Raw genomic sequence first — 27,083 nt, 5'->3', positions numbered from 1 at the left:
ATGCGAGACCGCTATATTCCGACTGCGAGTGGAAGTGAGAAAGCACCGCTGTTGCGTACTCACTCCCCCGTGTGGTTTCGCTCTATGTTGTTTGACTGCTCAAATTCCTATGACGGGACTGGACGGGAGGTACGGCGTTATTTGTAATTCCGGGAATAGAACTCTAGAACGCTAGCGTTCCAATTGACCGGCGCGGTCTGACCGCCGGCTGTGTACCCATACAGTATGAAGTCCATACAGTACAAAGAACGCCGAACTCCGAACGCGGAACGCAGACCGCCTGACCGCTCTCTGTCTGCGCAAGCCCTACAAACTTTTGGTAGTGTCGGAGAGAGCGGGACAGTGAGAAGACGTGTATTAAAAGGGGTAAGATGAGAGAAAATAAACAAACATGAGAAATAAACTGACACGCAAATAAAGGAATTGTTTTATATTAATCGGGTCGTGAAAGAAAACAACGATTAGATACCTACTATTATAAAAGTTTGACCGATGACTGAGAATGTTGACAGATGGCACTGTCACCTGGTATTCTTTTCCAGTATTAAATAGTAACGTCAATAATTAACGCGCAACAATTCGTTCAACTCGAAAATTTTAGAACAGGCGTAAAATAGAAATCTAAGTACATGTTTTCTCAATTATTAATGCAGTGAATTGACTTTAATTTAATAATATTAAATGTCTAAATAAAAATATGTCATATTGCCTAATTAGATGTAGGTATATGTATTTTTAACGCGTTTCTCTGTAACTAATAATTTTCACTTGGTCCCTTCTAGGGATTCCAATCCCGGGATCCCGAGCTATTTTCGATACCTATGAATCCCGGGATTGATAAACATAATCCCGGGATTTCGGGATTGATTTTTTTATCAATTTTTATGGAAAATAAAATAAAAGCGAAAATATAACAGAAACAATACATTAAAATAAAAAATAACTACATTAGAAATAAACTGAGTTTGAATGAAGTTTGATTTCTACCCATGTGTAGGTTGCCGATTCATTTTATTTTTTCACATAAATTATTAAAAATGAGAAAGATTGGAAAAAAACAATGCTTCGCACTTTTAACAAAGTAATTCTACCATGATATCATACGTTTTAGGGCAGTTTCATATTTGTCTGACTAATTAGATTAATGAAGCGGAAAGGCCATAAGTACGCCATGATTGTTTGCTTTACTTTTTTAAATCTCGCTAATCCATTCATTAAGTCTTTACTATCAGAAGCAGCAATCTCCTATTAAATTCACATTATTATTTAAATCACAATATTATTTACTCCGTTAAACTTGTATATTTCCAAGATTGAACGTATACAATATTAACAATAAATGTCTTAAATAGTATAAATTATAATAGATTTATTTTTGACCGATTTTATCAATGTTATTTGTAAATATAAAAATTTTATATTAACAATGGAAAAAATGCTAATCCCGGGATTGTCAAATTGTAATCCCGAAATTCCGGGATCAGAATTTTGGCTCGGGATTGAATTCCCTAGTCCCTTCCTTATATATTACAAAACTTCATAATACTTACGATAATAATATCGTTCGTGTAAAAAAGTAGGTATACCTACAGTCTTCGATTTATATTTATAAAGGACTGTATTTTTTTTTCTTTTGACTAAGTCCGATCTTAAGATCATAGTAGGTATGAGCCTCAGATGAGGTTTGTATTAACAGATTTTTGTTTTTACGAGAAATGGATGTTAGCCACTTGCTCAACCTATTAGGTACAAACACAAATTTAAAAACAACCCAGGATTCGAACCTGGGACCCACGGCATTATAAACCGACGCGTAAGCCGCTCGGCCATCGTGGACTATACAATATTTATTTATTATTACAATAAAATTTACCGGAAAACCGCGAAAAATATCGAACCCCATAAGAATATGCACGCCACTTGTTTATAATTTTAATTTGGTTACTATATAAAATGTGCAGTAAATCTATAAGCGATTGGTTATTTATAGTATAAATATTGCAACAGAGGGCACGCCAAATGAAATTACTCGTTTTAGACAAAGTCTCGTGCTTAATCGGAACATGTCCGTTATTGTATCAGATATCACGGGGGGTCATCCATATATAGATATTGAGGCCCAGTGGCAGCAGTGTAGTTAGCAATATAAGTGAAACAAGCACGAACAGAAAGGCTTTGAGAAAATCACATAACTATAATATTGTGACCAAACCGGGATCGAACCCGAAACCCCCGGATGAATGCCAAACGCCTTGCGCAATGGACTACGAGGGCCGCTACAACAGTAAACGACGTCACACGATTGTCGGTATTTTGTCACATACCTATATTCATAACAACTTTTATCCCTGTCCAAATTAAAAACCACCACAATACAGAAGAAAATAGGTAGTAAGTAAATTAGAAATATGTACTTACAACCACATCCTATATATTTATTTAAAATTCCGAATGATTTAAAAGTAGGCAAGTATTAAGTCGTACCTACTAAATATCTGATAATGGCAAATAAATTATCAGATACCTACCTATTTGATACTAATCAATATCAATCTAATGTACTTACCTATTGAAACTAATACAATTGGAACATTTCTGTTAGCAATGCTCCACGAAGATTTTTTATCTCAAATTTATACAGCCATCTCTTACGGGTACGTACAATTTACACGTTACCATTATCATATGGAACAATTTTGACATTTTTGATAATTATATTCAATGCGAGGCATGGAGAGCGAGGGAGCGAGGAGCGAGGAACAGCGAGGCATGGAGAGGTGTATGTTGGGCATCACGCGAAAGGACCGTAAGAGAAACGAATGGGTTAGGAAGCAGACAGGAGTACGCGATGTAATAGACGTTGCCAAACGGCTGAAATGGAGATGGGCGGGGCACATTGCTCGCCGAAAGGACGGCCGCTGGACAAATGCCGTCATCCAGTGGGTACCCAAGGGGCACGAAACGGCCACAGGGTCGCCCTAAAAGCCGCTGGATTGACGAACTGGTAAAGTTCGGCGGAAACACGTGGCAGCAAACGACACAGGACCGAGAGAGTTGGAGAAAGCTTGGGGAGGCCTTCATCCAGCAGTGGATTGACCCCGGCTTGAGTTTTAACAATGTAGCAGCATTCAATATTGAACATAATTATTATTCTAGTTGTTAATTTTCTTCTACCATCACAGTAAGTAGGGAACTGTAGTTTGAATGTTGATGAATCTGATTGCGCAATCAATCAGTTAGGTACTGTCCGGGCATGAACTTTTACTACTTCAGGGTCGACATTCCATTTAGGACTCGATATCAAACGTCGTGCAACATGAATCTTTTGAAAAAACCCTACACAGCAGACAGCATTTTTACAATAAATAATAATATCACATTATTATGAATTTTTCGATTGTGAATTTCGGGGGTGGGGGGGTCTGTAACAAATATTCGTCTCTTTTCCGAACGAGAGCGGCGCTGAGTGGATTCGCTTGTAGCGGCTGAATATTTTATGAGAAGGCGAATGGGGGCCAAGGGGGCTGGGGGTCGCATCGAGGATTTCGCTTTTGTTCAACTAGTAAGTAGGTATCGCTTACTACGGTATACTACCAATGATACATCTTTTTATAAACAGTCAGAAAATAACCGGGAAACTACAGTATAATGATTGTCGATCGAGCTTGCAAGCTTGTCCTCACTGGTAAATCAAACCACTTGAAGTCTCAACGACTCCGGTAGCTGCGAGAAGGAGATTAGGCGAAGAACGTTATGAGTCGTCTCACTAAAATAATTAAAAAGTCGCAGCATCACAAAAAACATGATAATATTTTTATTTTTTTTTTGTGATTTTACCGAGGCTTTGACTGCGACTCGCTGTCATATCGCCTCTTCTCTTCTAGGAGGGGATCCGTCGATCAGGTCCCCACTCCTATTCTGTTAAATAACTTTACAATTTTGCCTAGCTCTTCCGTCTTACCCACCGTCAGGACACCCTTCAATTCGTCGACATTCTCATAGATATCCGCAATTCGCAGCTGTACTCTGTGAATTTCATATTTGGGGCATTGCAGTGCTATATGTACAATGTCCTCTACAACATGACATTCATCGCAGACCTGCGATTCGCTTCTTCCCATGAGGACATCAAATCGTTTGCCCATGGTGTGGCCTATTCTTAGCCTCAGTATTAACTTAAGCTCATTCCTCGTCAAAGAAGACTCTACAAACCAGGGCACCTCTCGTGGTGATGGTAGAATAGACTTACTCCATTTCCCCTTTTCTAATGATGCCCTATGGTGAAAATCTATCCACATACCATGGCACATTTTCTTTATAGCCTCATTCCAGTCCAGGTTTTCTGGTAACCACTGATATGGTACCCCTGAATGGCCAGCTTCCTTTGCCAGATCATCTGCCCTTTCATTGCCCTCAATGCCCATGTGCGATGGGATCCATTGAAGGCATAGATCTGCTATGATAATATTTTCAATCTTCCTATACGTTTCAGAGAACCCGATAGGAAGAGAACTAACGCGATCGAGACGTGGTGCTGGTGGAGGATGTTCCGCATTCCATGACTTATTCTCGGTCAACTGTAAGATACGCGTTTTCCAATTCTTCGGTCACGTCGTAAGAAGAGATCCGAGCAGCCTGGATAGAAGAGTGATCTGTGGTTACGTCGAAGGGAGAAGGTTGTGAAGGCGTGCGCCTTCCAAATGGAGCGATAGAGACACCACCAAGAAACCGATCAGAGGATCAGCGCAGGATCGCTCGAAATATATGGAAGGAGATTGTCGGCAACGCTTGTGGTTTAAGTGATCACCATCCTCAGTAATGAAGCAAATGATATGAAATGGTAACTGACGACCAATATAATATGTACTCGACTTTGGAGGTAAACTGCGTTATTCAAAGAAAGTAAATTTTTCATTTGAGACAAAACAGTTTTGAAGAACATTCCTACGCATTTCACGCATAAAGACGGATTTGTTTTTCCTGTTAACTAATGTGGTGGGTGCCTACGATGGAAACAATCTGGTTCCGCAGGGAGCACAGACACCTTGCTTGTAGCATATTTTTGATTGCGCTTAGGATTAATGGGAGTGCGACAACTCCGCACCCTCCCCAAACTAGACAGCTAGTTCCTATGATTTGTGGTTGCGTCTAGTCGTCGTAATGGGCGGCCCCCGGCGAACCTTAAATGCGTCCAGTAGGCTAGGGACGATCGTGCGATTTAATTTAGTATGACAGCTGATGTCACTGCCTAATTTAAATAAACACTCAAAAAAGTATCTATAGGTACTTCAATACTTTACGACATCGATATCAACATTTTCTTTCGATATTATGCGTTTTGTTTTGCGAGGAAGAAGTCTCACGCGAACATAGATTATTTATTAGTTATTACTGACACTCGCACTTTTATATCTAAACATTCTTTCAATACAATACCGAGACCAGTATCGATATTATGACATCCGTAAATTTTATTTTTTCTACCACTTATAACTATAACCAACTATATAAGTACTTTTGATTAATGATCTATTTTCAAGTCAAGATAAAGTTAAAGAAAGTCAGTCTTCACCACTGGTAGGTACTCGGAATATTTTCTTATATATATAGTTATTTGTCAGATGGTGACTGGTGGTGTGATGAGGAGATATGTGAAGAACTGAAGACTGTTTGCTGAGAGCAGTTGCGTGTTTATTTCCGAATTGACAAATACATAATGTACAATAAAGACAATAATATAAGATATAAAAACTAGTGAGATATATTATAACCCGAGGCTTGGCGACACTGACTACACTATCAAGATAAAAGCGGAGTGAGTTATTCTTTCAATCGTGGTAGTCTATTTATTGAACCCCTCACAATTAAATAATGCGGACACTGAATATCCCATGCTTCCGATGAGAAATATATTTTTAACAAAATAAATATTAACAAATAGTTCTTATTTGCAATTGGTAATTAGGTTCATGTGAAATTTGTGTGCTAAAAATGTATGTACTAACAATCTTATTTTTCGCCGTCAGCGTTTCTCACTGAGTAAGCACTAACTGATTACGCTGACGGCCTGTGAAAATGTATATAAAAATAATTAAATAATATATTCGCGATCGATTCCTATGTTACGGCTTTTGCTGATAATGCTTGTTCTCGCAAGACTCCTTGATCGCCGCAGGTACATCTCCATAAAATCAAGACCGGAGTTCTCATTATCGCCAAAAACCTTTTGCATCTGACATCTTGAATTTAAGTACAGAAAAATTGTAAGAGCTGTTACTAAAAATATTATTAACATATTGAAGAACGCAATGGTCGAAATCATCTTTAATAAATGCACAAAACGTTTCAAACAAACTCTGGCTCGTACAGTTCCTCAAACAAATCTCTGATAATAATTATCGCCAAAGTTCATGGAGCCGGCGACGTCTACGCCAGGCAACGGCGATATGCCTACGAAGTCTCTAAAACTTGACGCCTACGCCGCCCCCTCCCTCTCATTGCTCGGCCACCCTTCGCCACCCTTATATCCTTCTACTTTTCGTGTTTTACGATTTAATTTCGGTAATGGCAGACTGTAGTAGATAGTGACTCGGAAACGTGAGGCTGTTTCGGCGGCGATTGTCAAAGTTAGCGGGTGGCAGCACCGCATACGAAATTTCGAAACCTCTTCTAAAGAAAGCTCTATTTTGTTAATAATTATTGCCGTCAACGTTTTGTAAACATTTACTGTGAAGTTGTTTCACCTGAAGATAGTGAAAGCAACGCCAATTTGCCTTAGGAGTGACACGATATGCCCGACATACTGGAGGCAGACTGCGGATGACAAGGTTCAGAGCGGGCTGTTTCTCAAATTACTGATAGAAAGCAAATTTAATGATCCTGAGGTCACACTATATTTATGAGATTTTCTCCAAAGTCTGGGTGTTTGTGATTGTTTCACTTCTTTACTAACTACACTACTGTCATCGAGCTCCATGGTATGTTTTAGTGTTAAAAATAATATGTAATAATGTATGATTTTTTTTTCAAAAATTTTAATAAAATAAGTTAAAATTTAGACTGTAGAACTATATGACATAGAAATACCTGCCGAAATATGATGCAAAACTAAAAAATAACGCAGGTATATAATCCGCGGAAATCCTTATATGTGTATATAACTATCTATAACTATAGAACTAACTGCTTACTTCGATTGATAAATCGTAAAACATTTTGCCTTATTATCCAAGTATCTAATTATTGTAATATTTTATTTTGATTTTTCTATACAAATTCTTTTTTTTACGGTTTTTATTATCACAACTATCTTTTATGAAAAAACATTTCTAATTTTAATAGATATGGCATCATTTTTAAACAAATAAATAAAAATAATTATACCTAGTCACAGTTATACAGTAGAGTATTTTGAAATGAATACTTATAATATTATGAATTATTGGTACATAAAACATATTATATATTAAGCTACGATATCAGCGCGTTGATTAAACGTTACACGAGACGCATGTTTAGAGGCACCGTCGCAGGGCAGGGAGGGAATGGAGGCTCTACCCCTCCCGGAGGGGCGTCGGTTATTTACCGGCTCGAAGGACTCATTCCCTACAAAGAAATACTATCTCTCTCTCTGCAAAGAGAAAGGTAATAATGGGGAGGAACGCTAGAAACACTGCCGCCCTACTTCTTACAATACAATACATACCTACTTCGGGTTATTGTGGGTTAAATATGTCCAGAAAAACCCAGTAAATATCTACCAATGTACGTGCAAGTAGGTATATATCCACTTGTCTCTAAAAGTTTTTAGAGAGTCCACCGACAGGACTATAAAATATACATTATTTACAACATCCGAAGTAATAATATAACTAAATTGAAAGATTATAACAGTTGTTACATAAATACTCACTATCAATAGTTGGGGTTAATCCACTAAAACAACCACCCCGCACCACACTCGGTCTTAATCGAACGTATCACGAGGCCCTACGTTTGAGTGTAAAGTACAGTTGTTTACGCCTGGGAATGTCTCAGGAGCAGAAGCCCAATACTGAGGTCGCAACGCACTTAAGTGTGCTTTGACTGAGTTCATCCACTGCCCATAGCTCATTCAACTCTGGTCGTTACACTACACAACATCAATTCTCCGCTCCAGCGGCGATGGTGGCCCAGTTCAGTGCCATATGTATGACAGCGGTTTTAATTCGCTGAGCGACATTCGGAAGTTTGCCAACATCTATCGCGTCAGCAGCGAAGTCTGACTATTGATCGGAGACGGATTTCCTGGACATGGTGGATTCGCTACCATGTTTAATGTACTTGAACTTATTACCCGACACCAACATGTCACTGTGGCGGAGAAATACAGGACGCAAACATTCACTGGGGATGTAAATAAATGTGTGCCGAAAGTGAAGAGATGGTCAAGTCAGTCCAACCAGCTGTTAGGCCTATTGTGCCGTCCGACATGCTCGCCACAAAGGCCAATGTTAACGTATTAAGAAAAATGCGCCATCTTACTGCGGACGTGAAGATCTATCAGATACGAAGAAGATAATAAGAAGAACAATCGTTGTTTTGTATTTTTGTCAATAGATATTATTTTTTTGTTAGTTCTCCGTGCGCCTCTTTATCTTGGGCACATTTTATTAAATACATAAATTTAAACTCAGCCAAAGCACACTTGACTTGACTGCTAAACGACCTCAGTCTTAGGTATTTGTTCCTGAAACAGATACGCTCAATTAAAACTGAGTACGGTGCGAGGCAGGTTGGTTTGGTGTGTTTGATCGGAAGTAAATGATTATAACTTTACAATATTTTTTGATCATAGCGTTACAATAAACAAGCAACCTGCAGCATGTGGTGTCAACATAATATCGTCTCTGTTCTGGCAGAACACACTAACTAGAGAATACTAGTTTTGAGTAATTTGACTTTGAAGTTGTTAAAATGTTTGAAATGGTCGATCATGTGAGTTTATTAAGTAATCGTAAAAAGGATGAGTTTAAAATAAAGACTGTTTATTTATTAAGAAGGTTTCCAGACGGTAAAGTTAGACGGTTAAAACGGACTTAAAGACGGTCAAGGAACATTTTGGTATAACTAACTCAATATGTAATTTTTTCGAATTAGTGTCTTCTGCCAGGCCCCCTATGTTAGAACTTGCGAGTGCCAGCTGCCCGGTCGACATGACGTCATATGACATCATTGTGACGTACTACCGGAGTGATAATAGCATTCGAGAAAATAACGCTATTCATTGTCACCATACACATATAGGTGTTTCATCATATTAATATCTATGGTGGGCACTGTGCGCTGGGCGGCATGCCTCGAGCGTGTATTGGCTGACGTCACAATTACGTCATGTCGTCTGGTGCCACACGCGTCGATAGTTAGGAAATCGCGGTGCAGAACAGTGACGATATAACGCGCGGAAATACGGTCCTACAGAAACTTCTGAATATTCCGTAGTGCTAATCACCAACGTTAATTAATAGATATATTAGTTACGATAACAGACCAAATAATTTCATAGTATTTAAATTTGTCAATCTCACATAATTGACGGATGGAATGATAAATCAATTCGTCGATTTACGAGTAAATGTCAACGTTAAATTAATAATCGGCTCCTATTGAGATTCCTCTACTCCACTACATCGCGAACCGATTGTAAACATATTATTATGTATAATTGAAATAATTAAAATCAATATGTCAAGGCGAAGCACAGTTTAGAGAATATATCTTACTGGACTTTTCAGGACATCGATTATTAACCATTCGCTCAACCGATTGAATTCAAACACACACAAAATGATCGAATTGAGTAATCTTGGTTAATAATCAAGGCGTCGTTGGTATTCCGTTTTTACAGGGCGAACCGACTAGCTTACCACCGCCAAGATTAAAAAAACAAACGTGGAATAAAGACACGATTTCCCGCGCATTTTCCTCCTTAAACTTTCCTACAACACTCCCCTCCCCCCTTTCGCACCTTTCACTTCCCCTAAAACCGAGTCCCGCGCTCACGGAAAAAATCATACGCGATTAACATTTTTTTAAATGCATGCCAGAAATAAATATTAGCCGATATCGAGAATATTCTCCAGAACCCAATATTCCTTATAATATGTTGATAATAGATCAACGTCGGATTGAAGAACTAATGAAAACACAAGACTTATTTTATGCGTCAATTACATTGAGCTACTTTACGAGCTGTTCGTTGGCGATTTTAATAGCGGGCGATTCAGCTACTGCGATTATGATGATGACACACAAAACTTTCCATTCGCTGAGAAGCCACAAGCCAGCGACTATTTTGACAGAACATAGTTCGTTTTTTTACCGGGTGGTTGCTACTGCGCTCTACTGCGCAGACGCAGTAGGCCCACACGCCGGCGTGTAGCGTGTAAAGTTGACCGGCTTTCAACTTTTCTCGGTATAGTGTTTACAATCTGCTTGTTAGCTTGTTCGATGGTTACACTGGGCGACTTTACAGGCAGATTGTAAATTCGCCAAAAAACCGCTCGTAAAGTAGCTCAATGTAATTGACGCTTTACCGGGGGACGCGATTTAAATAAGTAAAAGTTTATGAAACTGTTTTAAGCCTGAAAGAAATTAGGTTAATTCGTAATGGTGAATTAAGATAACCTCTTTGATCCGGACCATTACATCAGTCAATTCTTGACATGGTGGCTTCGCTGGCAAACTAGGTATATGCACTGTGTCTCGTGGCCCGTCCAATACGTCAACGTGGCTGAGAAATACAGGATGCAACCACACCTCTGGATGTCCTAAAATGTGTACGGCGAGAGAAGATTATTTGCTCAAGTAAATCCAAGCAGCTGTTGCCTATTGGACCGGCAGACCTGAAAATTTGCAGCGTCATTCTGCTAAAGCGAAGATCTCGGAAGTTACCGGCGTCTTTTTATTAGATTCTGTTACTTATTACTATTTTAAATTTTGCTTCTGCGTGCTCCTCTCTCCCATGGGCACTCTTAGTATAATTTAAAGTAGTATTCAGCCAAATTACACCCAAGTGCGCGGTGAGCTCAGTACTTGGGTAGCTAACTGTTCCTGAGACATTCCCAGTGATAAAAAAAAATCGGTATGTGTACTTGGAGCGCCGTTGATTTATTTCTATACACTTTGCGTGCACATAAACTTGCGTTTGTATACAGCTGACTGGTTCGCAGCTAACTTCATACTGTCGCACACTTTCGCAACGGTGTGCGCGCGCAGCTCTCAATTTCATTCACTAGTCTCTACCAAACGCCCCAAAAGAAGTATAACTTAAAAAATACGGATGCTTCACACGAAACGTAGGGTCCCGCGATGTACTCGAATATGAGCGGGTGTGGAGCTGGCAGTGTGGTATGGTTCGGTGGGTCCATTCACTTGTCATCGGAATAATCATACTATACTGAATAACTGAGATAATACGTAGTAATATTTTAAACCACTTCATTCAAAATTTTAGAAAAAAAATCATAATTTTAACGTTTGACTTTCGATAAGAATGAGTATTACATACTTAATCGATTAAAATAAAAGTAATAATTTCGTTCAACATGAAGTAGGTACATATTACACATATTAAAATAATTGCACGGTCTAGTATATAGGTAAATATAATAAAATTTAGATTACGTGGAAATTTTGTAGACACGAAAATGTTCATACAATCTGACCGAAAAACAAAAGCACTAAATTCATATTTTTTAGCTTGGTTTTCCCTCCTTTCTGTTTTCATTTGAGTAACGACGCCGGGGAGAAGTTTATCAGTGGGAGGAAAAAATATTTTATATCTATCTCTTTCTCTATTCTGTGCATAAATATAATGGGTACATTTTAAAACGACTACTGTGCTATACCTATCTATATTAATATAGGTTCATCGGATAAGTTACTAACTACATTTTATTGAATACAAAATGAAGCGTCAGCTATATGAAGTTGTCGTTCCGAAAATATTAGGACGTAGCTTCAATAAAGATGTTTACGAGAGAACTCAGTTTGGCTAAAATGCGTAGTATGAGTAAATCATTCTACATTGGCACTATAGGCGATTCGCATGTGTATTATCATCGCTTACTACAACGCCTTTTTGAATACTAGCAAACAATACCATTACAACCGCAAATAGCTTTTGCCATAGGTTCCACCATAGAACGCGTCGAGCGGGCGAAGTCGGCGTATTAAGTGTTTGTTCATAACCATAATCACACGTCTCTCGCCGCGCATTACCCTTCACCTATGTAATAAGCGGCCCAAGCAGCACAAAACAATTATTTTTACAGCGTCTCTCATAACAAAGCAATAAAAATATTATATTATTTCGGGGCTTGTAATAAATATTTACGACGACATTATTCAACCAGCGAAATATAGGACACGGAACAAAGCGTTCCCTGTTATTAAATAATTGCTTTTCGCCCGTCGATCGACGACGCCTCAAGCAGCGTAATTTTGGTAGCCGTGTTCAATGAATGGACTTCTTTGTATTTTCATTAAATCGTATCGCCGAGAAGCGAAAAACGGTGACTCATGCGGCAAGCGGGGCGCAAGGCATCGTCAAGTCCAGTGGGCGCTGGCGTATTTGATTACGTTGTATTTTTGATGATTTACGCGCCACTTGTAGAAATTTTGCGCGAGCGCCGCACTCGCTGCATCAATGGGCTTTATGCCTTACCCATACAGTATACAGACGATGATAGAACCGTGAGTGAAAAAAACTTTTTGAAAGTTGTATAAAAACGGTTAACAAAAAGTTGAATGATGGACGACATATTGTGAAAAAATAATGACGAACGAGCAAGAGTAGGCATGTTTGGTTAGTGTTTCATCGGAAGTAGCGACGCAAGGTCACATCAAATGGTGTTTTGATTAAAATTCGCAAAATTTTTCGTCGAATTACTGAAGAAATAAAAGCGATAATCATAGCCTTTTTTTGTTTAATTGAATAATCAGATCGTAAATACGGATATTTTCCAAAAAAAACCGACAGGCCTATATGAAAAATGGCGATAAGAAACTGCGATTAATTTGGATCTCGTAGACAAAAAATCATGATATCGTGCATCTTCGGATTTACACATTTGCGTCGGCGGAGGTTTATGTATCGTTCCAAGAGTAGTGGGCAGCCTTAATAACTTCATATTTAATAAATAGATATTTTTCTTTCCAAACGTCAAAAAGACCTACCTTATCAGTTCAACCCAACAGTAGTGGGTATGGTGTCTGCATTTTAGAGCTGTCAGCAGAAAAAATATAACCTAAATGAAATGGAACACAATCCTTATCGGCGACATAATATTCTCTATAGATAACTGAAATATTAATTTTAAGCTGGACCGCGTCATGCATTTGTAGATCAAAATCATTAATGAATGACTGGTAAAAGCATTAAATGAACTATTCAAAAATTTAAGAGCCAAAGAGATGTTTACTTTTGGATACAAGTTTAAAAAAACTTTAAACCAAACACTATCGACTATCCCAACGTCACTCGATTAATTATTACACAACGCTGTCCAGTTGCCAATTGTTACGTATTATAATTTTAACAAAAAACAATACACTGTAAAAGGGAAAATTAGCCGAAATCATTCGGACCGATTCGCAAATGGCAACATTAAAGGTTTTGTGAAAATTTGTAAATAAATCGATCTGATGATTTCGGTAAATTTTCCTTTAGTATAGAGATCAATACTCATTGAAATAGATATATGTAAGACAATATTTCAACAAATAATCACATATTATGTAGATATTATAAATTTATTGAACGATGCTACTCAATGAAAATTTCAAATTGCTAAGCGGAGAGTACTAATTTATTACATGTGCTTAATTGCTTAATATATCGAAAAAATGTGAAACTCACAAAACAACACAGACATAGAATAGATACCCACAATTATAGACAATATTGGAGGCATACCCTAAAACAAATTAAAACATAAATTAACTAGTCATGTTGAAAAACATTTGCTATTCCTATGCAGTGACAAAATAGCAACATAGAAAGACAAAGCCATAACATTGACATCGATGCTAGGATACATAAAACATACTGATAGAATAATACAAAAACAAAAGACAGAGACATGGGGTTATATAAAACAAAAGAAGACAACCAAAAGGAGAAACACACAAAAACGGGACATCGACAACGAACGTACACAGTGAAAAAAAAGAGTTTGAAACAAAACAAATATGCAGACGAAATAGCTCCGGATTTTTATTTTAAGGAAACGAAAAAAAATCTAATATGAAAAAAGAAATACACAAAACACATAGATCAAAAACATCTCCAGAATTGAATAAAGAACAACAAAGACAACGAGCAAATGCGTTAGAAACAAACCAAAAAAAGCCAAGACATCGGTTTTTCGACCTTGCAAATCACAAAAACCAAAAAGAGAGACACATAAAAAACATAAAGAATAAACATTCCCAACGTTAAATAAAACGAACAGGGGTTAAGGGAGAAATTAGTAAGGCACAAAACAACAAGCCAAGACATCGGCTTCAGGGCCTGGCAACACACACACGAAAACAAAACAAAAAAAAACACCAAAAGAAGAAACAGAAAACAATAAAGGACCAAAACGAAAATAAAATCCCAATTAGGGAAAATAAGAAGCCAAGTCAATCAAGCAAGCCGTACGGGGACAAGAACACGTCCTCTGCTCACTCACCCACTGTGGCGGAACGTCAGCAGCGACCCCTCCCCCTCCCGAGTCCTGCTGGTGGTGATGATGATGATGCAGGTGATGTGAAGGAGTGCTATTGTTGCCGCCGGCGTTATTGTTATGGTGGATGGGTCCGGCGTGGGGGTGCTGCTGGTGGTGGGGATGGCTCGGATGGTGGTTGTGATTGCTCGGAGACTGGTGGTGCTGTGGTCCTCTGTGGGGGTTTCTGGTTGTGTGCTTTGGGCCTGCGGCGCCGCCGGCGAAGGGAAAATAAGGGGAGTCCGGGCCGTAGCCGTTCGACGCGGCGGGGGCTGGTGATAACGCGTACTATAATGTGGAAAGGAAAGGCACGAGACACTTCGATTAATACGTATTTACATTTAGACAATAGTATACTATTTTGTACACACACTTCAATTTTATATTAGAAGATATTTGACTAACAACCAAGAAGATCTGGGCCAGTATATAAATATAGCATACCAATAAACACAGAATCAAGGTTGTGAGACATAAATTACATTCTAAGAAATATCTCCAACTGCAGCACATCCGAACTGTTCCAGGTAGCAGACGGCATCGACCCGGTAGCGGCCTAAAGAGGATATCACAGCACGACGAAAGGAATAACAGAACGAAGAACATATCCCAACGAAAGGATTAGATTTTAAAACCGTAGCCTACTTTGGATTTCGAATTCATTTAACTGAATGGATCACTAAAACAATTCAACAATAGTGAACTATAAAAATAGAACAAAATCAATTCAACGTCATCATTCAATCATTCAATATGGGAATAGCCTGTGCAGGAGAGCGTTCAACCAAAACAATGACGCACCCACAAAATTAACCCAAGAAACTCTAACATAGCTGCAGGACAAACAAAGAAATTTCAAAGAATGCATCGGAATACAAGAAGAGATCAAGAATACCTCAATAGGTTAGTGATTGAAAATAGTGTAAGTAAACCAATAGTCACAGTAATAGTGAGTTCACCGTTGACTTGAACATACGCGCTATATTACCACGTATAGAAGCGACAGAGCGCTATGACTCGAAGTTAAGCATCTGACTAGATGTGGTGCCAACTGTCATTGACAAAAACATGCCAGACGGGGTACGAAAACAAGCTATTTGGCAGGAAAAAACGGTAGATTTTTGGGAAATGATTTTTTTTCCCACCAGAAACGAAAGCAATATATTTTTTTGCCTATCAAGAAAAGTGAAAAATAGTTGGCTATACCTACGGGAAAAAATCACACTATATTTTCCTAGAAACATTTAATAGGTAGATACTATACAAATATATAGAAATTTCAATTAAATTAAAATATATTGTTGTTTTATTTCTCATGTACCGATTCAATTTCAATTTCAATTTCAATTTATTTATTTTACATATTGTGGACATTTCAAATTATAAGTTTAAGACGTTCACAACATGACATTTAGAAACAAAGAAATATTATTAAAACAGTTTTATGTACATAACACAATGTGTAAATACAAAAAATATTAAGTATATAGGTACAAGGAAGTACACCGGATGAGTTAAGCAGACCCTATTTTAAGAATTTAAAAAACAACGTCCACCTAAATTCACCCTCACGTAAGTGGAATATATCAATATCCGATGCGATTTCATTAAACGTGGTTACTGCCCTCCCAATTGGCATTACTAATGGCAAGTTAGTTCTGCACCGTGGGAGAACAAACAACGGATGCCCTCGATTCCTAAGGTAATTATCAGAGACACACAAGCCAACACCACCAAGAATGGCAGAGTTCACATTTACGCCGCGTATTAGTATTAGTACATTCATACGTACCTATCTGATGGTCAGAAAATTGATATGCCTAAAATTATATAAACTAAATATCTAGCGTATTTTCAGCATATTTAAAGCTGTTGGAGGTATCAAAAAACGCTAGTAAGAGCACCACAAGCAAGATGCGTTTTTGCAACCTAGGTGCCTATCGGAAAATGCTAGATCTGGCAAGAAAAACACTAAGTTGGCAACGCTGCTGACTAGTAGTTTTGATCACAGGCGAGGTGATGCTAGAATCAAAGCGCGGACTGTATGACGCGGGAGTACGAGCAGATGCCAGTGACAATAACTAGCTAGTTGCGTTCCACGTATAGTCAAAATAAGCTACGATGCATGTACGGACCGTTCCATATAAACAGTAGGGGAAATGCGATCCGCAGTGTAGATTTACCTCTGGTTACTATAATTAATGGTCACGACTCCACGCAATGACTACGGTCGATAACAAGTAGATATGTTTATTAAAGTAAGTAATTTATTTCCGAACCACCCGTTTGAATAGGACATTTTCAACTGATGACAAAAATTGGTAGCTGTTAAATATGACTTCATTTTTCAATTATTGCAAATTAAATAATTTGCAAAACGATAAGACCACCCTGAACGTCAAATCTATCATAATTCATGACAAAATCAATATCGTGAATTATTACGACTTAAAAATGCATATGAAGGTAATTTCACATACCTATTCTGTATGCGTCAGAAAAGTTTTATCGAAATATTAAAATTCCATATCATCGTATTTTTATTATTAAAAATTCAATTGCTGTGTAAGACTATTATATTCATATTGATATATGAACAAATTTAATTCAACGTGACCAGTGGTCTCCCAATCAGTCCCACCAGGAACCGCCTGATACTTCAGAAATAGTCAGATTAACATTAGAGCCACCTTCCATTAAGGCCGTCTGTGGTTGCGTTTTAATGTACCTACGTATCCCCCTATATACACCGCGCAGGCATACCGCACCGACTAGCTTCAACATTTCCCACGACAAAAAGGTCAAACGCAGCGTTTGATGATTCATTTTTGCGGACATTTTTAGACAGCGTATCTATCGTAATTTATGAGTAGCCAATCAATATCCTATTGAATTGCAGTAAACAAAGCATGCCTTATAAAAAGTAAATCAGACACCCAGACATCCCCTAATAATGAATTCCCAAACCCGGTAACCATGTTAGTGTCGGTGTTTTCGTGAACACAAATAGATTCGGGGCAAGAAAAAAATCTGTCAAAAATCATTTAAACGCTGATGTTGTAACCGCTGACGAATCAATCGCAAATATAAAATGACAGACGAATCGAATTTAAAGCTATACAGTATACACCTATATTACTATACCCTGATGGATATCAGACGCGTTTATAGTGCAGGTCCATGAGCCAATGATGTCAGCACAGACTCAATATTATTAATACGGTACAATAAAACAAATTTTAAAAAATCCTTGCATTTCCTAGAACTATCCAGCACTACGATCGGAATATTCTGACGCGACCTGCATAGGGGGCCTTGATCTGACGCGTATAAAGTGAACCCTGCGAAACTGTGTTGGTTCAGTCCGGCAAATAATATTCAATAGAGAATAATAAAACAATCGCATTAGAAGTAATAATAAATAACATTGCGATTCGAACGATCACGGTGGCCGAGAGTTTGTTATTAATTTATTGGAATAAGATAAGAAATAAACCGTAAAAATTGAGCACAGCAAACAATGGTTGCATTGTTGAACCCTACGTCACTTGAAACCGATTTAATACTAAGTTGCATAATATGCTGATATAAGATTATTAGTGATTGATTACATATCATCATTACGTTTAATTTTATTGTATGTCAGCTACCCCTTATTTTACAAATAGTACAATATTAATTAAGACAGCACCATCAACATTATATTATTGTCATTCATATGAATTGCTCAATCTTAAACATGTCTCACATACTCGCTTGTATGCTGCATTACTATGTAGGACTGCAGGATGATAATTACACCTTAGGAATCGAGGGCATCCGTTGTTTGTTCTCCCAAGGTGCAGAACTAACCAGCCATTAGTGATGCCGATTGTGAGGGCAATAACCATGTTTAATGAAATCGCTTGGGATATTGATATATTCCACTTACGTGAGAGTCAATTTAGGTGGACGTTGTTTTATAAGTTTTTAAGATAGGGTTTATCGATAGTTCACTCTGTGTGCTTCCATCTACTGATATTTTTGTTGCTTTATTTTATTTTATTTCTTTTCTTATTTTATTTTTTATTGTATTATTAAGTCACATTTCTCTGTATTTTTATTTTAAAAACACTTATTTTAAATCATGTCGTGAACGCTTTGAATTTGTAATTTGTTATGTTCATTATATGTAAAATAAATAAATTTGATTTGATTTGAATTGAATTTACCGCATTAGTTACAGTACCTGCGGGTAGGATAACTTTTTGTGTTTATACATGAGGTAAATAAGTACTTAATCACAGAACAGATTAATAAAAAATACAATTCAGATAGGCTTATATTATATTACCCCAATACACTATATTTTTTGAAACAGGGCTTTGAATGTTTGAGTGTCGTACGAAAATGAAACACACAATAGACGTGCAATAGTGTTTCAACCTTTAAATACACCAATATTGAATGAGCGTCAGTGCATAAACCGAGAGCTTGGGGTGACTATATAATGCAATATATTTTGTTTTGTAATACATTTATAATGTAATTTATAATTTTCTGGACACACACTAACTTCAATCGTTTTAATCATCACTTCTTCGATTATATTTCAGACTTTATTTAATCGGCGGTAGATAACTATATTTCAGAAAACTAAGTCAATGCAATAAGAGAGAAACCTCCACAGGGCAGGGAGTGGTAAAACATTAATTTCTTACGGAATGGAAACAGCAAACATGTAAAGTTGGGGCAGCGAGGAATTAGCTACGGCAGTGTCTGTATATGATAAAATTATAATAAAACGTGTGTTTTAATGCTCTTTTGTTCTTCTTCTCTTGTCTCCGTTATCCTCTTTTTCCTCCGCTGTTTCGCTTCTCTAGCCGAGAGAAAAATAAGCTTGTGTCGAATTTACGCTCCGGCCGAGCTCGAGGCGATTCTCAACATATTTTAATTACAATTATTATTTCACACATGTATATAAAATAAGATTGGGAGCGAATGAACCCAGGTCGTGAAAATAAAATCAACAAAAAAGAAACTACAAGGAAAAAAATTATCATCTAAAATCTATGTTTTTCTTTTCATCTGATGACTATTGTGAAACGCATAATAAAAAAAAAAAAAAAAAAAAAAAAAACACCTTGGAAACCTGCATATTATTCACACAATAAATTAATAAGATACCTACCAAAATACACTACATTTTGAAGCAGGGTTTTGAATGTGAGTGGCCTACGAAAATAAAACACATTATACACGTGCAATAGTGTGTGTTGCAACCTTCAAATACACCAATATTAAATGAGCGTCACTGCATAAACCGAGAGCTGTTGTCAGTATTCAACGTAGGCTGTATTCTTGACACATGTTTAAGTTTATCCCACATTCTTCCACACTCGAGATCGGTTGTCTTTTACTCCACACCCGTCAGGTATTTCAGTTCCCATTAATTTTGTGTTCCGATGCCGGTATCGAAATTTGTAAACCGATTTCGTTGTATAACTACTAGTTGATTTCGTCGTACTTAGGTAGAGCACGGGTGGCTCAATTGGTAAAGCACATTGGCTGAAATAGATGCGGTTTGAAAAATACCGCTTGACGTCGTGTTTTTTCAAAAAAAAAAAAATCTATATTATTTAAGTATGTTTTTGAAGTGCTATTACTATTTTTAATAAGATGCCCGTAGCTTAATTCAAAAAGCATACTGGCACGAATCCAGCAGATACAGGTTTAAGTCCCATCGGGTGTCGTATTTTCTTTCTACAAAATTATTGTTTCGAGTGTGTATATGCATGAGATGTTTTCAAATTATGTATAGGTATTCAAAGAATGTTGCTTTCCCAAATCTTGTTAATTATTATTTGAATGAATAAAATAGTTTATTCCAATTACTGTCAATATTGTGTTGAGCAGAACGGGTGGAATTGTTTATATTCACATTACCGCTAACGCATGAAGTAAACGCTGTACCTATCCCTTGAAAGATACACATTTCGCAGGCCCAATGAGAATATTAAAATTAACATATTAGACACCGTCAAACATCAATGACTTTATATTATCATCATCAGCCGGGGTCAATCCACTGCTGGACGAAGGCCTCCCCAAGCTTTCTCCAACTCTCTCGGTCCTGTGTCGTTCGTTGCCATGTATTTCCGCCGAACTTTACCAGTTCGTCAATCCAGCGGCTTTTAGGGCGACCTTGTGGCCATTTCGTACCCCTTGGGTACCATTGGATGACGGCATTTGTCCAGCTGCCGTCCTTTCGGCGAGAAATGTGCCCCGCCCATCTCCATTTCAGCTGTTTGGCAACGTCTATTACATCGCGTACTCTTGTCTGCTTCCTAGCCCATTCGTTTCTCTTACGGTCCTTTCGCGTGATGCCCAACATGCACCTCTCCATGCCACGCTGTGTGACTCTTAGCCTTTGGACATCTCTCGTGTTGAGGGTCCACGTGTCGCAGCCATACGTGAGCACGGGTAGCACACATTGGTTGAACACCCTACGCTTAAGACATAATGGTAGGTCACTCTTGAAGATACTATTTAGACGTCCGAAAGCACTCCATCCCAGCTTTGTTCTTCGAGCAATTTCATCGTGCATGCTTCCGTCTATGGACACATGCTGTCCGAGATAGACGTAGCAGCTGACTTGCTCGAGTTGGGTGCCAGAAATACAGATATGTATACTTTATATTATAATTTAAGTTAATTTCAATTATGTGAAAACTTTGAGCAGCGCAACCATACCCGTGAGCAGTGGGGGCGGAGGGGGCCACACCAAACTAACTAAAAGCAATGCCTGGACCTAATGTGCAAACTTTTACACAAAGTACACTTTTTTTCTCTCCCACACCAACTCGGCCGTGGCTCATCCCTCTCGCGGCCAACAGTATCTCTCAACTGATGAGATAGCATTATTACGCTTTTGTGGACTGCTAAATTCCTGCCTTAACTCAGTTGACGTATATACGAGTAGGTATAATATCGATGCTCTAACATTGACACCTCGTATCTGACATTCAATACTTTCCATAGGGGAATTAAAAATGTTCTAAAAAATCAGTTAAGTAACCAAATTAAATAAAAACCAAAATACAGTTGAACATACATAGAAAAAATTATTTTGTAGAAAAAAAATATACGACACCCAACAGGACAACCTGTATCTGCTGGATTCACGCCAGTATGCTTTTCCAATTGAGCTACGGGCATCAACTAAATTACGACGATTTAAACTAGTAGTTGTCACATGAAATGCTTATCGAATTGCGTTACATTCGTTGAATAAAAGAAATAAGTAGTTTATTAAAAATACAGTTACTTACTTTAAAAATAAACTAAATTATATTTGCACTAAGTGTATTTTTGTTTTATTTAATACTTTCTGTCATTGATATACTACTAGATGAGGAGTTCCCATACAAGTGTCATTTTAAAAATGTACCACAAAAGAAGATAATATAATATTGTCTTATAATATTTCCTTGTAGGTATAATGCGTTAAGACCGTTAACATGGATTCCCGAATTTCACCCGTATTGCCCTGGCTGTAAAACTAGATTTGCGTTCTTGGAATAGTGACCCTAAGGGTGTCTGTAACCCAAAGCTTGCAAGCTACCAAAAATTCATGTCTGAGCGGACAGAGCAAGTCGTCATGCGCTGACTATTAGTTAGAGTAAGATGCAAGCTAGATCGGGCTTACTCATAATTATTGCCAGGTCGTTTTCGAGACAAATATTAAGTGAGCTTATATCGAGTTAAGTCCGCTGATATTAAAACAGTAAGTTTTAACACTGGCCGAGTCGCTGAAAATCGGGCGTCATTTTAAGAAGCATATGATTCATCCAGTAGTAGGTATATCAATGCTTTCTGTATAACATTTTACCCCAGTCAAATATATTGAATATCAGATACGAGGTGTCAATTTTAGATCATCATGGTAGGTACAAAGAATTTAGGACTAGCATTCCAAATATTTGGGGCACGATTATTTGGGATGTTCCATCATCTTTCCTAGGTCTTCTTAAACCTACAAATGTGATTTCCAGTGGCTACCTTTTTTTAAATGTCTTTATGGACACCCTCCGTATACTACCGAGGTTTCTCTAAGGACTTTAGCACGCAAACTACTATATTATACTTGATGCAAATTTAAAAGAAAAACGTCTTATTGAACACAATTCGTCTACCCGCATCGGATATTGCTGATTTGAATTCGACCAGGGCCTACGAAACCGCCTCGCTACATTTTTTTTTTACCATGTTTTAAATTTTAAGAAGATCGCAGTAACAGATTTTTGATTTTACGAGAAACGGATGTTTCTCAACTTATTAGGTCCATACCTACTCTGAAAAACAACATGTGAAAATTGTGAGACCCGGGGGTCGAACCTGGGACCCACGATATTATAAACCTGACGATTAACCGCTCGGTCTCAATAGTATGCGAATATTTATTATTATGAATACCTCGAAACTAGAAACTCGTCTCGACTGCAACATGTCGAATTTGTCGATGTGATTTTGTTGTCATTCACAAAACGCATGTAACTCAGTGTACGGCCGGCCGCACAACAGTAGACATTTTTAGTAGAAAAAAATTGCTTGTAGCGAAATGTCGCGTCGGCGCAAGTGTCGAAACTGCTCTTTTCATTCGTTTCGGCTATCCGCGTGCCGTCACTGTCCCGGTATGGCCTCGCACGTGCGCACGGAAGAGAGTTGAAACATTGCGCCCTGATTTCGATTTATTACCGTATTCCAGTCCAGACGATTTTCAATATGCGACCGGGCTAATCATCGTGGGGACTAAAACACAAATAGATGATAAATATCATTTTTAATTCATTGCTCCTTATGGACTAGTTACAGAGCCAGTAAAATAGCGCCTAACAAATCGCGCTATTTTCCCCGATCTTCTTCTTATAGTGCCATCCCCTGGCGGAGGTCGGCCACCATCAGAGCGATGTGTACTTTAACATCTGCTACAGTTCGGTGGAGCTGCATTCGCACCAATCACGGAGATTATTAAGCCAGGAAATGCGGCGTCGCCCTCTGTTACATCTACTAAGTTGGGGAATGCTGTAATTTTGTCCTCTCGTAAAGTGGCCGTAGTTACCGTCTGGTTTTAATACTACGCATAACTTATCGCTAATTTACAATTCGATTGATAACGACATTTCTCACCCGACATGTTCAAATAATTTTGAGGCAGACAATTTCCTACATACCTATATACACTATGATCCCCATAGTCTACCCACTTCCAAAAGTTACTCTTTGTCCACTGTGTCCTGCATTCCATTGCGGGTTCATAAGATTTTTCTGATAAGTATGTTCCAAAGATTTTTTTTTAAATATTTACAATACCATACTGAAAATAACAACAAGGGAACTCAGAAATAATGGGAACTGAAATATCCAACGGGTGTCGAGAAGCATGTAACCGATTTCGAGTGTGGAAGAATACGGGATAAACTTAAACATGTGTCCAGAATACGACATACGTCGAATACTGACAACTGCTCTCAGTTTATGCAATGACGCTCATTTACGATTGGTGTATTACATACAATACACACTATTGCAGTCTATGTGTGGTTCATTTACGTAGGACACTCACACATTCAAACCCCTGCGTCAAAATGTAGTGTATTCGGATATAGCCTATTGGAATTATATTTATTAATAATATGTTATGTGATAACAACATTTCACGCGGTGACTAACTATCCTACCGCCGGGAATAATGTTTTCTTTTTTAAACAGTGATCTCCAATCGAGCTACTGCGAACCAACAATTCAGCATCACTAGAAAACATAGGTACGCAGATATACAGTGGACACTTTTTCCAAGGTCTAAGCAGAGAGAAAGAAAAGAATTATTGCCGGGCTAGCAAAGTGAGGAGAGGTGATTTAGCCGGCGAATTACGCAGAACAAGAAGTGTTAAGAGGGCCAACGGAGGGAAGAGAGAGGGCGCATCTTCTTCTTCTAGTCTCGTGAAACAATATTTGAAACAAAAGCCAAAGAATACGGCGGCGGCCGGCGTAGAGATATCAAATAAATAATACGCCAAAGTATCGCGCGATGATGAAGAGGGGGCGGGGGGCGGCGAAAAGTTTTTCTGCGCGACAAACTTTACTTTTCCAGTGACGGTGAAGCTTCTCAATAATTAATTCAAAACGAAAAATGTGAATAAAAAATGCCGAAACAGGGGCCTTATGTTAGAACATGCGAGTTGTAGTCGCCCGGTCGACATGACGTCATATGACATCATTGTGACGTACTACCGGAGTGATAATAGCATTCGAGAAAATAACGCTAGTCAAATACTGGCGTTATTCATTGTCCTCATACACAAATATGTGTTTCAGCATAATAATATCTATGGTGAGCAGTGTGTGTTGGGCGGCTTGCCTCGAGCGTGTATTGGCTTACGTCACAATTACGTCATGTCGTCGGGTGACTTTATATCACCAGTTATAACATAGGCCTGCAGTCCAGATATGGTTCAAACAAACAGTCATTGTATGTAGGCTGGTTAACCGAGATTGGACCCGGAGCTGGAATTTCACAGTAATGTAGCCCTCAACCTAAACCAAAAAAGTCCACATCGGAGTGACGTGAGGCTGTCCAGTTTGGCTATAAGTACCGTAAACTATCATTTAACATATTATAATCGAGTTAAAAATAACCGTATTGTATACTTTTTTAGAAAAAAAAATACATATACTGTTTCTGCAACTACAACCGTTGCAATACCGCCAGACTGCAAAAATTGCGTGGCGTAATACTGTAATCGCATACAGCGCCATGACGTAGATGTCAATATATAGAAGGCCGGACAAAATTGAATTAAAAATACCCATTTCTTATTTATATGTTACTTTTTAGCCTTTCGGTGTTCATAATTTTATTTTATTATAAAATAAGTTATTAAATTCAAACCATCATATCTGTGGCAGGAAGCAGAAATTTGGTTGGTTAAACGGAACGGGTGTGAAACATATTATGTTATGCATTCAAATACAAATGCTATTAAAATTTGACAAGCCAAAGACTATCAACTATAGAACACATTAAAAAGGCTATTTTAGTATAAAATAAATTATAAACTGAATTTAGTATAATAATTATGTAGTTTTTTGTCCGTCTTGTAAAGTTTACATTTTGGGTGTTAAGTTGCAAAGTACGGTATCGATAATCTTCTCTGACCTAGCTTAAAATTATGATAAACACCAATATAGACAGGTAATTAAATTAAAAATGAGCTCACATACAATACATACACGAGAAATGTAATACACGAGACGTTAATAATCTAATTCATTAATACAAATACATTTTTGAATGTTTTACCAATTTTCAATTTCAATCAAGGAAATGCAGTTATATAAATAGATTAATAATATTATTACGACATAGTACGTACCTATGCATATAAAGAAAATTCTATTACTTACTGCTTTATTTTTACGGAAAGTTTTGATACATAATACGTCTTTCAAAGAACTTTAGAGTTATATATAAAATTCGATCATATTTTGTTACATGAAACATTGTCTTGAGTTTTTTTTTGTTTCAGTGAAGCTTCATCTTGTGAACTCTGTGACCAGTACCGGTATTGTTTTCCATCCAATAATATCAGTCTCATATCTGTATACACGATCTATTAAAGTGTTTATTTTATAAAACCCAACTCCAATTTAGCTAAATTTTCTACAGGTTAACTGGCAAGGAATTTTTAGCTGATGAGTATTCACTACAGGTAGAGCTAGGTATGTACCAATCACAAATAAACCTTCCGTAGTATCGATTCCGTGGAATTATTTTAATGTTATCATTCAGACACTATTGAATAAAAAAAAAACACTTGTACAAACAAGAATGTGTCAATCAGCCGCCCGAGTTTGCTATCTGTCCTCGAGCAAGTACGCATGTTTTGATTAAATAACCCGAGCGCAATAATACATATCCCGGTGTAGTTTGTAGTAAAAAAAGTAACTTGTCTCATTTCTCTCTGTGCTGCTGTGGGATGTTTGTAATTTACTATGATCCTGTAACTATTTAGACGTCATGCTCAAGCCAAGTACGAACTCCTTCAAATTATTATGGAAGGGCAAATAATATTAGGATGACAACGATTAGGGAGTAAATGCTAACACAATGGACTGGAATTTGTTAAGTTGAGGAGCTGTTTCTTGCGGCCCGCGAGAGTACCTCTACTACTAATCAGAGTCAAGACGCTGACGCGTGAATCGAGCAAACTATAGGCAGAAGACGTCAAGAGACGATATCCACAGGGATCACCGACAGATTAGCCCGTCGTCGTAAGAAATGGTTGGGCAGTG

At 37.8% G+C, this 27,083-nt stretch overlaps 1 protein-coding gene across 6 annotated transcripts in view; it reads right to left on the bottom strand.

Annotated features, from left to right (window-relative positions):
• The window catches only part of da (transcription factor daughterless), a 151,761-nt gene that overhangs the window by 48,478 nt on the left and 76,200 nt on the right, over positions 1-27,083 (bottom strand). For 5 of the 6 annotated variants that reach the window (XM_085943038.1, XM_085943034.1, XM_085943039.1 and 2 more), the window contains exon 3: positions 14,718-15,038. The exons of the other annotated variant lie outside the window; for it this stretch is intronic. In XM_085943038.1, the coding sequence (XP_085799164.1) occupies positions 14,718-15,038 (321 nt within the window). The remainder of the gene's footprint in view (positions 1-14,717; positions 15,039-27,083) is intronic. 6 annotated transcript variants of the gene reach the window in all.

Source organism: Rhyacophila brunnea, unplaced genomic scaffold (assembly GCF_057557595.1).
Source record: "Rhyacophila brunnea isolate RB1 unplaced genomic scaffold, BYU_Rbru_1.0 scaffold_15, whole genome shotgun sequence".
NCBI lineage: Eukaryota > Metazoa > Arthropoda > Insecta > Trichoptera > Rhyacophilidae > Rhyacophila > Rhyacophila brunnea.
This window is presented reverse-complemented; position numbering and strand designations above follow the sequence as displayed.